The sequence below is a fragment of the Macrobrachium rosenbergii genome, chromosome 53, assembly GCF_040412425.1.
Source record: "Macrobrachium rosenbergii isolate ZJJX-2024 chromosome 53, ASM4041242v1, whole genome shotgun sequence".
NCBI lineage: Eukaryota > Metazoa > Arthropoda > Malacostraca > Decapoda > Palaemonidae > Macrobrachium > Macrobrachium rosenbergii.
This window is the reverse complement of record NC_089793.1, coordinates 17,445,324-17,459,985: the sequence shown is the minus strand read 5'-3', so window position 1 is coordinate 17,459,985 and position 14,662 is coordinate 17,445,324. Positions and strand designations below refer to the sequence as shown.

Here is a 14,662-nt window from a genome sequence, read left to right as displayed (position 1 = left end):
ATTTAACATCTTTAGCAGCAAAGAATGCGCTAATAAAGCAGAGGGGTTGTAATTAATGCAAGGAAATCGCTCACAGTTAGACTGATTCTCCACAGTCCAGAGTAGCTGTTAACAGTGGTGGCAGTTCCGAAAATAATCGATATTTTGTCAAACAAAAAGGAAGCTAACATAAATTAACGAAATCTTGAAGGATGATAAAACTAGTAAGTATAGTACCTGTTGCTAAGATATAAACACTTCCCTGTTGCGCTCTCATAACGCCAAATTATTTAGATGAGGTGATAGAAACATTGATGAGACAGTGTATGTTAGAGCTCTCTCTCTCTCTCTCTCTCTCTCTCTCTCTCTCTCTCTCTCTCTCTCTCTCTCTCTCTCTCTCTCTCTCTCCATTTATTTTAAGGAGAAAATGATTTGCTTAGATGCTTATGTTTATATGGCTTTAATCGACCGAAGAAGCTAATTGACTTGTCCCTAGGGTTCCTACACTTAGTAGAATAGACAACCTTAAGACTCGTGACGTGTGGGTATCGAAGAATAACAATAATATTATGTTATCTTATATGAACGTCATATCATAGAAATTTAATGCACACGCAGTTGTTGCGTCTGTTAAATCCTTGAACATTCTAGTCAGTCACAATGAACAATGCATCTGCTTTTACCTTTATTCATTGTCTTATTAGGGAATGTTAAAACAATGGCCTTTGACTTGTACAATGAAGTTCCGTTTCACTTGGTTCAATGCAGCTTTAACGAACGGTCTTTTTTTCCATATTGATTTAATAATAGAATAGCCTGTTTTATGGCCTTGTAACCATTTAATTGGAAGAGTGTTATGGTGAAAAAATTTGTTTCGCTAATGAATTGAAACAAATAATTTCTACCCTCGTGTTTTCATATATATATATATATATATATATATATATATATATATATATATATATATATATATATATATATATATATATAACTTTATCACATACAAATTGTTCTGTGCATTAGTATATATATATCATTCAAACTGGATGGTATCTAATAGGTTTTTATTAAAAAGTTACAAGTTTCTTGTGTGTGTGTGTAATGTGTATATATATATATTTATAGTCATATATATATATATATATATATATATATATATATATATATATATATATATATATATATATATATATATATATATATTTATTGTGTGTCAGGAGGGGCTGTGGCTAGACTGGATAGAGAATCCGCTTTGGTGTGGTATTATGTGACTGGATATCCCACAGGTATAATCGATTTGAAACTGAAACTGACATTTCACATACGAAAACTTGTTCGAGACGGAAGGAGGCGTTCGGTTTTATTTTACGTCAAATCATGATGAGAAAATAGCGGGTGTGTGAATCTATTTTATGAAAGAAAGAAAATTATAAATATTTTTTTTGTTTTTTATTCATTTATGTGTTATGTATTATGTTGCAAAATTCATGGAGAGTGTTGCAGCGACTGGTTGACGAAAATTGTCCAGAATTATCGTTATATTTAGTAAAACAGAAAGAGGCCAGTGAATGACCGGGAGATTAATTTTATTCTCAGTGGAATCTTGAAATAAGCCAAACTCAGAATTAAGTTGTTATATTCTTATAGAATAAGTTATGACTCATCTTCCAAGTAAATTGCAGTGTTTCCTTAAGATTAAAGTGTGTTATTTGAGGTGTTAAAAACTAACTTCGAATGAAAATGTGGAATAAGTTAAAAATTATTTACCCCCTCATTCTTTAAAGTGGTACTCGTGTATATTTTTTAGATTGGCATTGCTGATTTATTGAATTAAGTTATTAGTATCTTATAATATTCCAAGAGACTAAGGTTGGTTAAATATCTGAAGGTAAATTATGTCTTATCTTTCGACTCGGCTTATATCCATTAGCATCCACAGAGCCTAGTTATAACAGCATTTCAGGGTGAAATTTATGTGGTTCCCTAAGTATATATCATAAAACTTGTTGAATACGTATACAGATTTGTTTTAATTAGGAGATCAAACTACATAAAATCTTATACACTTAAGGGCTTCGCATTTGAATAATATTCCTGCTTCTTTTTTTCTTGATTCTTATAACCTTAGTTCATTTAAGATAAGATGAAAAGAAAGGAATTGTTGTCTTTTCTTTTGGAGCTGACGGGAACAATAACAGCCAATGTCAATGGAGTTTTATATTACGTCTCATTGACTTGTTGGGTCTGATTGAGTAGTGAGCATTATAAGCTTCATCCAACTGCTATTATTTTCAGAAATCTGGGTGGCAAAAAAAAAAAATAAAATTTTGGGTAGCATTATAAAAAATATAGGGTTAAAATTTAGGCAGAAGTGGACCCCACCTTTTTGCTTTGAGCCTCATATAGCTAAGGCAATAGTATTTTTGTCTCATGGTTTAATGTCTTGGCTAGAATTGTTTTCCAGTCTTTTCAGTAACATCAGTAACTATTATATTATATTTTTGGTGCAGCAGATTACATGGATTACATTTTTATCTTTTTTAAGGAATTTGTCGTCTGTTATTGTGTGTGAGAATCTAAGCCAAACCGGTTCAATCGTGTATCCTATCCAAGTTGCAGCCGCGCTGTGGACTTTGGCTTTTGTACGTAAAAGATGCTATTGATCTGAGCAGAGTAATTTTAACTTCAAGGAAGAAGAAATGGCTTCCCTCTCCACCACAACATTTCTTTCTTTATCTTGGTTCATATCTTTTCCGGTGTTTGAGACTACTTATAGATTTGCCAATGTTTTTTTTAGTGAATTTTTTTTTTTCACTCCAGTGGTTTCATTGATTCTTCATTTTTCATCACTTATCCCGTTTTCACGTCTTTTAGAGTGAGCTTGTTATTTGTTAGTATCTTCTTGTATCTTTGTAAAACTTATTTTAGGAGTGCGAAGTTCGCAATATCGGAGATACCAGTCAGTTTGCTGATGAATATGTATTTTCCTTTGCACTTCCTTTTTTTTTTTAATCCTTTTTTCGTCTTGTGTATTTCGACTTGAGAATTCCTTTTAGTTAATTTCTTATTGTTGATCCGTGAATAACATTTTTCTATTTTTTTTTTTTTATAAACTGGTCAATGTAAAATCACGATTGTTTCTTATGTAGACAGTAATCATTATTAAAAGTTGGAATATTAAAGTCATTGTGTTATTTGAGTCTATGTCTCTCGTCATTTGTTCTAATGGCATTTCCCAGAACTCCCGTTCAGAAACATGTATCCCCTTTTCATGTTCTTTTTTTTATGAAAAAAAAATTTAAGGTAGGTAATGTAAAAAAAAAAAAAAAAATATATCAACAATGTTATCAGAAAATTAGAACACTTATTTCGGTAGTGTGTAAATGATATAAAAGTCGTGATTCACGTGACTTTTCCTTGCAATTTCTCTTCCTTTCGAACCAGCTTCACGGACATTTCGCTCTGTCTTCCTTTCACACAGGTCGGGGAGCTGGAAGCTAAAGCAGCCAACATGAGGACGGTTCTCTCGCAATTAGTGGACGCCGACAAGGACGTCGACACGGAGGTCAACGACGTCCTGTCGGGCGTGAATCTTGTTGTCAACGGGGGCGGCAAGGATTCCCCGCTCCTGGGGACTTTGGGTAATTGTGACTCCCCTCCCCCGCTCCCCTCGCTCATTTTCGATTCCCAGTTGAATAATATGCCGTCTACTCTACTGGGCAGTGACCCCATTATTAACCAGTCGCAGTTTCATAGGTAAGAACGCTGGGGCATGATTATTATTATTTAAATTTTCTTTTTTGCACACATACTGTTTATAAAACTAGAGGTATAAATAAAAAGGAGATACTGTTTTTCTCTTAGTAATAAATCTTTATCTGTACTAGCGTGGCTCCTTGAACATCTTGAATCACCATTGCTCAGTTATGTTTGAAATGTTAATTTTGACAAGTTAGAACATTGTTGTGTAAAGCAGGTTTTTCAGTTTTTTTTCATGTGTCAAGGGTTTCTGAGCATTTGAATTAAATATTTCCTCGCGTATTATCTACGTGTTAATTTTTGTGAATTGAGTAAGTGACTTAGAGTGGTTCAGAATATAGTTCTGGTAGAAAATATGGGAAATATGTATTTATGGCAGTTCAATACAACTACCATTTTCATTCTCTCTCTCTCTCTCTCTCTCTCTCTCTCTCTCTCTCTCTCTCTCTCTCTCTCTCTCTCTCTCTCTCTCTCTTAGAATGATGAAGGACGGTTAGCCTTCTAAAAATGGGCACAAAGTAAACAGATCACTTACTTACAGGACTAGTTCCCCACACCCACTTCACGGCCCGGGCATCTTGTCAGGGGTCGTCCTGAACGACAATTTCCCTGATCTCAACGACAACCATCACACACCTTCCGGCAGGAACTCCGCCGTGAGCATCAACGAGTTCATAGATAACGTCGAGTACGCAGACTTCAACTCCAACACGGGTGAGTACAAGATACAGTTTGGAATCCCATCATATGCTTGCAAGTGGGCCTTATTTTTAACGTGTTTGTTTTTTAGTGTATGAGAAGTTGGTGCGTTATTCATATCAAGTCTTATATATATATATATATATATATATATATATATATATATATATATATATATATATATATATATATATATATATATATCCTTTATGAAATGACAACCTCGGACAAATTTGGTGGTTGTACTTCGAATGCATATAACTGTACCTCCATGGATTTTGTTATTGATTAGATTAGTGTCGAAGTGTAATAAGTAGAGCACTCTGCCTGTGCATTGGGTGTATATGAATCGGAAACCCTCTCAAGACAACTATAACCAAAATCCATGCTGTCCAGGATAGCCTACGTCAGCTATATGTGGTTTCAGAGGCCTGTAAAGTCGCGTGCTAAGCAAAATAATACTTTTCTTATTGTTTAACAGAACGGTAGTTCCAAAGGAAGAGCTCCGCAGTGAGATATTGTTTATTAATTATTTTTTTTTATACTAAACAATATAGAAAATTGTGTATATGATGCTATACAGGTGAGATAACTTGAGAAATTTACCGAAATAATGTGAGAAATTTACCGTCTTTTGTTTGTGTTTTTCACGTTAATCACCAATTGGCTAGTGCTAAACATGGCGTCCCGTGGAGCTTTTCTGCTTAAGAACGTAAAACAAAAAAACAATTTCTTGTTATTTCCCTAAATTTTTCTAGTTATCTCAACTGTAATGCATCATATGCATCCTTTCCTATATTGTTCAGTCAGAAAATAACCAATAAACAATATTATCCTCGTGCGGAGCTCTTCTTTAGAATTACCTACAAAACTTATAAGGTACGATATTCAATAATCAAACATTGCAACTTTTTATTGTGAATAATTTATCGTACTCAGGTGCAAAAGGTGTTTTTGTATAGTTCCCCAGTTGAAGAATAAGCCGTAGAAGAAAACGGGTAATATTTTGGCCATAGAAAATGGGTATTATTTTAACGGTGGACAGAACTAGTTTTATGTTCCTTTGTAATATTGTTTCATTATGAAAACAGTAAGTTGTTTAGAAGTTATTGGATGTAGTTTTATATTTTTTTTTTTGTTATTTCGTTAGGTTTTAAGTAATTTTGTGTGGAAAGATGATTGATATTTACATCGTTATCTATTGTACTTTTGAACTGACTCGGCTAGATTGATGTCGATTCCCAATAGTAGTAAATATTTTTGAAATAGTAATGTTGCCTAAGACAGATTTTTCGTGTTAGCCAGTTTGATTTTTTTTTATTTGAAATTAATCGTGACAAAAAATGGATGTTTATATGTGATATGTGTTAATATTTAGAAGTCAAGTTAAATTCTTAATAATAAAGTTAATACGTTTTCGATTTCGTTGCTTCCCAAAGGAAGAAAGATGTTGTATTACGTGTGTCAGGCTCTTAGGAAGCCTGTTGTTTCCATAATGACTTAAATGTGTATTTTTTTAGGATATATCTTGAGTTCATATGAATTACTAGTTTTAGGGAATGGAAATTTATAGTACTCAGAGGCCGAAGAATTCTAAACTCATCTCTCTGATAGTAAACCTTGTGTGATAAATTTGATCTTCGTTATAATAAATTGGTAAACTTGCTTTATTAGCGTTGTTCGGTACAAGAAGTTTTATCAGCTGACTTCTCTCCTTGAACGATGGCAACCGTGAATTTTGAAAAGAGAAGGTTAAACGATTTGTTTAATGAAACGATATGTGTCCATATATTTTTGTCTTATCGCGCACTATCCCAGGGACGGCTATTCTCACCATTGGTCCCTATACAAGTATGGGGAATTAAACTACGGTGACTTGGCCCGACAACGTATTATGTACCTAGGATTGGGACTTGCTGTCTCTACTTTCACGCATGTTATGGTCATTTTTGGCGGTAGAAGTATTCTATTCCAGGAGATATAGAGCAAGACAAAAACTTATGAAGGAATAACTACAATGTTAATTCAGGGGTTTGTGTCTTCGCAGTGCGTGAGATAAGATAAAGAAACCTGATGTGAATACCTGGGTCTCAAAGACTGAGATGTCAAGGCCGGGTAGTGAGAGGGAGTCGGGAACAGTTAATCAGAAAAATATTAATTTGGAAGTATCAGGAAGAAGACCAGCTGGAAGGCCTGGAAAATCTTGAGAAGTGGGAATAGATGAAGACCTAAAACGGATGGGGGTTCAACCAGACATTTTCCTAGACAGAATGCTGTTGGGAACTCATTTCACATCCAACCTCGGAAAACCAGGACTTGCTGTAAAAATGTCAGTGACGATGATGATTATGGTGATAGTGAGGCCAGCAGAATTAATAATATTCACATCGGCTCCTGTAAAAAACAGCATTCATCGGCACCGTATTGGTGCCTTTTATATATAGCATTTCCTTCTATCACCAAGCATTTAGCTTGTTGGGTGTTCAGTAGATACTGGTCTCAGAATTTGTGCTTTGTGGAGCGTTGTCCGTTTACGTCAGTTTTGAAGAGGAACGTCTATTTATGTCAGTGTCATATTTGCACCTTATAAATGTTAGTGATTGTGCATATACTGGCATATTTGTATGCATGTTCGTCGATGTAAGGCTAATGAATAGTTGTTGCATGTTTTTAGTCATACTTATTATTATTATTATTATTTATTATTATATTATTATTATTATTATTATTATTATTATTATTATTATTATTATTATTATTATTATTATACAAGCATTTGAATTTCTAGTACAGTTGCTTCTTGCAGCAACCGTTGCGGTCGAGCAATTCTTAAATTAAAATAAACGCGTCAGCTCTGTCAGTTGAATGTCTCTGTTTTACAGTCTCTTCACTCAACAGGGAACATTTAATATTCATTAGTGTTTTTTCATCTCGGAAAATTAAATTTTTTTTACTAATTTTTTACTCCTTAATTAAATGGAGCTCTCCAAGAAGCGCGTCTCTGCTACTTTGTGATTTTCTTGGTCACGTCACCTTTAATCTCTCCCAGTCCTAATGGCTTGGGTCACGTACGTGGCTATAAGTGGAATCACTGAAGGCGTTGAATTATCCCGTGGTGAAGAGTGTTGAGGTGTCAAGTTATGTTGTGAAGTATGTGGAATCGATAAATAATTTGACGAAGAATATAAGGCAGTCAATGAATAGGTGAAGAATGTAGAATTGATAATGAATTGACAGACTGTAGAAACGATAAATGATTTAAGATAAAGAAGACACGGCCTGATGAAATATAGGAATCGTCGAAGGATTTGTAGAAGAATGTAGAAACTATAAATGATTAGTGATGAATGTTAAAAGTAAAAATGTAGAATTTAATCATGGTTTTACATAGAAACTTCAAGTAACAGAGGATTTGATGACCAGTGTGTAAGCAATATAATTTTTGGGGACCAGTTGAGAAACGATACATGATTTGGCGATAGGCCAAGTAATAGAAATTTTAATTAAGGTCTGAAAACTTAAATAGTTGCTCCGACGTTCCACATAGCTCATCGATTGGGAATGTTGCAGGTGTTAAGAATTTGGAGCGCGAATGATAGTGGCGAAAATCTTTCGGCCAGAAAAAAAAAAACATTTATCTGATATACGGATTGTTGCCGAATTTCTTAGTGTAGTTATATGAAAAAGTAGTGCATGGTGTATTGTTACCCTCTTGTAACACACACAGACATACACACACACATATACATATACATACACATATATAAATATATATATATTTATATATGTGTGTGTGTATGTTGTATATTTGTTTGTGTGTATGTTGAAGTAAACTATGATGGGATAGGGAAATTAAATATAACTTTGAAAACATGATGATTGGCTAATAAACATTTTTATTTTTATGATTTTCAGTCATGAAACTCGTGTAAGAGCTGTTGTCAGGGTGTTATTAATCTATTATTGGTGCTATGTGCTACAGTTATTGTGTATTTAAATCTCTTGGACTTTTTTTAATTTAGTCATTTCCCGCATGTATATTTTTCTTGCTGTGTTTTTGCAGAGTTCCCTTTTATTTTAGTCATTTCCCACATGTATATTTTTCCGTTTTTGCACTTTAACCCTTGCGGGCATTTAACGTGCTGTGTTTTTATGTAATTGAATGGGGCATTTAATGACTATTGTATCTGTCTGTTCATGTTCCAATTATCACCAGGAATCTTTTATGTGACAGGTTATAATTTGAATGCCTTTGTTTCAGGGTCATTGTAATGATTGTTCACCTGCATTGAATGACAGATAAAGTATTATTATAACATAGACATCAAACGTTGCATCAGGTGGTATTCCTCTCTCTCTCTCTCTCTAGACAGAAGACAGGTCTGTCTCTGTCTCTCATGTGAAAAGCCATTGGACCTCATTTTCAAAAGCTGCGATGCAACTTTTCTCATTTCAGGTCAGACATTCCCAAGTATCTTCTGAAAAGAATACGTAAAGTCTCTCTCTCTCTCTCTCTCTCTCTCTCTCTCTCTCTCTCTCTCTCTCTCTCTCTCTCTCTCTCTCAAATGTCGTTGACACCACCAATTTTGAAAGCATTCAGAAGCTTCTGCATCGTCAGGCTTCGTTGACGACGCTGAATAGTCCGTCATTGGACTCCTTACCTACTTTTATCATTTGTACATAAATTGTCTCGGAAAGAATCTGCAGAGTCGCTGCCGCTGGAGTTGAACGACCTGACTGTGGTGCCTGAATGTCGATCCAGTTTAGTGTTTGCAAATAGAAAAGGTTCCCATGTTTTTAGTTTCTACTTTCATCCCGAACTCGTCGACTCTTGATTCATCGTGTTTACGATATTTTTAGTTCCTGATACGCGTTTACCGTGTGTGTTCTTTCATAACGTGGTTGAATTTTTTTTTTTTTTTTTCATGGGAACGCTTTTTAATATGGTACATTTGAATAAATTCGCGTTGTAAAGATATAAGGATCCTTTGCATGTGTGTGTGTGTGTATTAGAGTAAAGGTATGTGGATATTTTCTGTACAGAGGGTTCATCCTTTATTCAGAAGTTATGGTACGTATGTGGGATTGACTGCTGTCTTGTTTTTCCCATGAAGCCACGTTTGTTTAGAAAACAACCTAATGTTGAGTCATTTACAAGATATATATATATATATATATATATATATATATATATATATATATATATATATATATTTATATTATATGTACAAATACTTACAAAACATATATACATATGTTGCGAAAAAGACATTCTACTTCAAGTTCAGAGAGCACAGAAGAGGTTAGTGAGCCGATAGCACGTCAACTTTGGCATTTCTTTGAAAGAAAAGAAAAATTGTCTGGAAGAAAATCAACGAGAGGAAATTAATCATATTCACTATGAACGGACGATGGAACATAACAGTGAGAGGATGCGACAGGTTTCTTTAATGAAAGAGGAAAGATTACATAAATCAAAAAAGCGTGTCGTAAAGATCAGTTTGTATGTGATATTATCGCCCGTGAAAGTGATGGAGAGGCTATGTATTATAAATATCCTCCAGATAAGAAAATAAATTGCATACAAAAATCGAAATACCTCCATCATTATTGAGAACTTACAATTATATAGTTGTAAACGACATTGTCATATTGTAATTAATATCGACCCAGGTTTTTGGGTTAAAAACTATGATAAGGATGCTGCATGACGATTGTTTTCAAGGTCACGGAAGGAAAAATATACCACATTCTCGGTCAATAGAACAATAGTACTTGTATGAAAAGCTAGGCTGAAGTACTTGGACTTTGGAGAGGAGGTTGTAGAGTGAATGTTAAGAGCAGGGCCATTGTCTAGATATGTCACAGTTGAATCCATCCAGACAAGAAAAAACATGGAACACACAAACCAGGAGAACATTTTATAAAATAGAAGGACAAATAAGAAAAGTACGGAGAGACATTTGGAGTGAGAAGAACGAGAACTGAAGCATAAAACTGGATTTGAAGGGGAAGATTTTAGTCTTTTGTTGTGTTGTGTTTCCCAGTGCTTGCTTCTTAGTTCACAGGAGATGGTGAACCAGCGTTTAAGAGGCTAAGACAAGAAATATAGCTGGTTGGTGGGCAGAGGACGTAGAGGGAGATTAATCACGGTGAATCTGTCATACTTAGGTTCTTGCAATAATGCGAAATCCGGTTCTTGCAGTAATGCGAAATCCGTTCTCTCTCTCTGTATATATATATATATATATATATATATATATATATATATATATATATATATATATATATATATATATATATATATATACATATATGTTTGTACGTACGGTTTTTCATAATTATTTAAATGGGTATGCAATGCATCATAGCTTTTTTAGATTTATTACTTTCCACCAACATATTTTGCTTACCTGTATGAAACGTTGTAAAGCACTTATGAAGATTAGAATATTATTTGAATTAATTGAGCAGATTTATTCATAATCTCTGCAGATAGAACTGCTGGTTGCAAGGTCATTGTATTACGTCAAGGACGCTATTAAATAAAGAGATTTCGTTTTTAATGGATACAGTTCCCGGGAAACATTTCAAATTCATTAAATATTTTGTTTGTTTGTTTTCATTATCTTCATTTATTGTTCTTTTTCCATATTGTTGTTTCTGGCGGAATTTTTATAGAAAACACTGGATCTCTCCCGTAAACTTAAGAATTCCATTACGTACCTGACGGATCAATTTCTTTAGTTGAATGACTAAAGTTTATATTTTTGATTGACCCTCGATCTTTCACCCTTTTTATTTTTAGCTCTTACTGTATTTTTTCACCTGTTTTTTGTGTGATGCTTTGCCTTGTATTATTATTGTTAAGTAGAAATATTAGTATTTTCTTTTCCCTATTTTCCTATTTTTAATATCGTTGGAATTATCAGTATTTTTAACAGATGGTTAACATCAAAATTATATTTTATAAGAAACTTCGTAAGTTATTGTTTAACTAAATTCGAAGAATATCAACATTGAATATATAACAATAAAACCGTTATAACAATTATTGTTGCACTAATAAATTATTAAAATTATTCAAATTAATTTTAATAATTTTTATATAACCATTACCATTGTTCTCCTTACCTACAGTGCCTGACGTCTTCACAAGCTTAGCAATTTGCAGGATTATTTTTATAATAAAAATCTCTTTATGTCGCCAGATTAAACCTCCCGAGGCGCACATCACCAGTTTCTGGTCTTCAAAGTTTAAGAAGGAAATTGAAATTTATCCAGCTTACAGCTCTTACTGCTTGGAGTGTTTCTTATCGCATTTTCGGGGGGAAAATGTCAGGAAAGCTGCCTGATATTTTTTCTTCGCGTTTTTTGCTTGTTTGCTTGATTTGCCTTTTTGCAGAGCCTTGGGTAAACTCGTAATCCATTTCCCCGGCTTGTTTGCGAATTCCTTTTCCCCGTAAATCTTCCGGGGAAAAAGCTTAGCGGGTGGTTTTTCTTGTTTCCCCTGCCAGTGTTATATTTGTGGATGTCTTTCTTTGTTTCGTTGTCGTTACTCGGCGCCTGAAGAAAATTTGTGAAGGAAGTTATTGCGGAATTCTAGTTTTATTTTTCTTCATTTGTTTTCTGCTGTAGCTCTTATGCAACTGTCTCTATATATGCAAGTTATTCATTCCCTAGGTAAAATTATATTTATGGCTTGCTATTTGAAAGTTTAAGAAAATCACATGTAAATTATGACAACACTAAAAATTATATATATATATATATATATATATATATATATATATATATATATATATATATATATATATATATGTAGTATATAGTATATATATATGTATGTATGTATATATGTATGTTTGTATATATATATATACATTTGTATATATATACTGTATATATATACCCTGTATATAGAATATGTGTATGTGTATAGGTTTGGCTTGCGTCCTATGTTAATCTCCTTGTAAAGTTGTTGTTGTGTCATTATTTTGTTTTTTTTATATTTTTGTGCCTCGGATGCTAAGTTAATTAAGATATAAGGCTAACGTCTTCAGTGAGTTAACGCTTTTCAAAGAAAGTTTCGAGTTTTCCATTTGGGAAAATTTTCATTAAGTTGTCATATATTGCGAGTAAAATATATTTTTACCTTATAATTGAATATAAAGAACCAGAAAAAAATATAAGCTACCACACAGTCAGCTCTCCCCCTTTCCCTCCATTGAAAGATATGTTCATAGTGTCAAGCTGACCTGTAAAACCTCAAAATTTTAAAAAGCAAATCAGGGAAAAACTTTTTGAGACCCATAATATTATGTAACCATAAATGCTCGCACCATAGTTGGTCTCTTTTGTGGGAAAGGAGGGTGGGGGGTTCCTGGTGCCATAATGGAGCTGGTAGTATTGGGTACTTGGATGGCGTGGGACCGCCAGTTGTATTGGAGAATGCTTCTGTATTGGAATTTCTTAAGTCTTTTATGCCGCTCTGTTGGGACTCTGGACAGGCGATGTGATATTCATGGCGTTTACGGTCGGTTGTTTAGTATTTTTCCACTAATGTGTGTATGTATGTATGTATATTATATATATATATATATATATATATATATATATATATATATATATATATATATATATATATATATATATATATATAATATATATATATATATATATATATATATATATATATATACATACATATATATATATATATATAATATATATACATACATACATACATACATACAATAAATCACCAGTTGTTCCTCTGTTGACCTAATGGAATGAATGCAATATTTGGCAGTTGTCGGCTTTCGAAGGTTGCAGCCATATTTGTAAAGGCTCGTCGTAAAAAAAAAAAGATTTTAAGGATGTTAAGAATAACGTCATCTGGAGCTTCCCACCTTGTGTGTGTGTGTGTGTGTGTGTGTGTGTGTGTGTGTGTGTGTGTGTGTGTGCGCGCGCGCGGTTGTGTTCGTACGTGCATGCCTGAAGTGAGGCACATCGATACGGTTTGGCATTTTCTTTTTGAAACTCTCTAATGACGCCGTTCTTTTTAATGAATATATCAGATATTCAAATGAAATGGATATATCCGCAAGCTAAGGGGCATTTAAGTTTCATTACGTGCTAAAAGACTCCAATGGCTTATTAAAAGGGCCGTTAAGTGTTGATTTGCGCTTTCAAGGAATCGGAATGGCTTCTCGTGCCGTTTGAGAGTTTCTTTTCTCTGGTGGGAGACAGTTTCATTTCATTTTAATTTTGTTTTTAGTTTTCCTAATGTATTTAGGCAGAGTTGGAAATAATCGCTTGTTTTGCTCATTTGATAGTATATTGTGAAATCACTTGAGTGGAGATTTAGTTGTTGTTAGTTGTAATTTTCTTAATGAGATTTCGTTCTCTTTGAATATTTCGAGCACATAATGTTCACGAAAGAGTTTTTATACATTTTTTCGTTGCCTTTACAATGTGGACCAATCAATAAAATGGTTTCCTCTCGTTGGAATCCTTCAATCTGAGTTACAAATCACGATAATTAAAAACATTCAGTTCGTCAAATATTTCACATAAATGTTTGTAGAAAAATGTAATATTTCTCGAACTGAAAAAAGAGTAGCGGAAGCAGTTCATTTTTAATGTAGCTCAGGTCAGCAGTTGTTATTGATTGTGTATCGACAACTCGCGCCGAAAAGTTAGAATTATCGGAATGGTCATTTGGCGATTTGTGTCTGGCCAAATGCGATGACAAATTGTCTGATCGCAAACGTTGATGGTTACGATCAGAGTTTATTCACAGTGTAGGAACTTCGTGTATTTTTGAGTTATGTAATAGCGTTGACAAAGGGTTTATTAACCGAATTATTTTTGGCAAAAAAAAACGAAAAAACTTGTGCCGTTTAGGTTTTCAAACCAAAAAGGTTAGGTTCGATTCCTGGGCCGGTCAGGTGTACTTTTATATATATATATATATATATATATATATATATATATATATATATATATATATATATATATATATATATATATATATATATAGATATATATATAGATAGATAGATAGATAGATAGATAGATAGATAGATAGATATAGACATATATATGTGTGTGTGCATCCCTTTGTCTGTAAGTTATTCGTAAAGTTTAATGAAGTTGATATTAAAGGGGTATTTGTGGCTTTATATGTTATACATACATACATGTGTATATGTATATGTAT

The 14,662-nt window shown here is 33.4% G+C and overlaps 1 protein-coding gene across 10 annotated transcripts in view; it reads left to right on the top strand.

The window, feature by feature from the left end:
• LOC136834324 (adenomatous polyposis coli protein-like) overlaps positions 1-14,662 on the top strand; it is a 631,708-nt gene that overhangs the window by 331,928 nt on the left and 285,118 nt on the right. For all 10 annotated transcript variants that reach the window (XM_067096814.1, XM_067096811.1, XM_067096812.1 and 7 more), the window contains 2 exons: positions 3,461-3,735; positions 4,280-4,452. In XM_067096814.1, the coding sequence (XP_066952915.1) occupies positions 3,461-3,735; positions 4,280-4,452 (448 nt within the window). The remainder of the gene's footprint in view (positions 1-3,460; positions 3,736-4,279; positions 4,453-14,662) is intronic.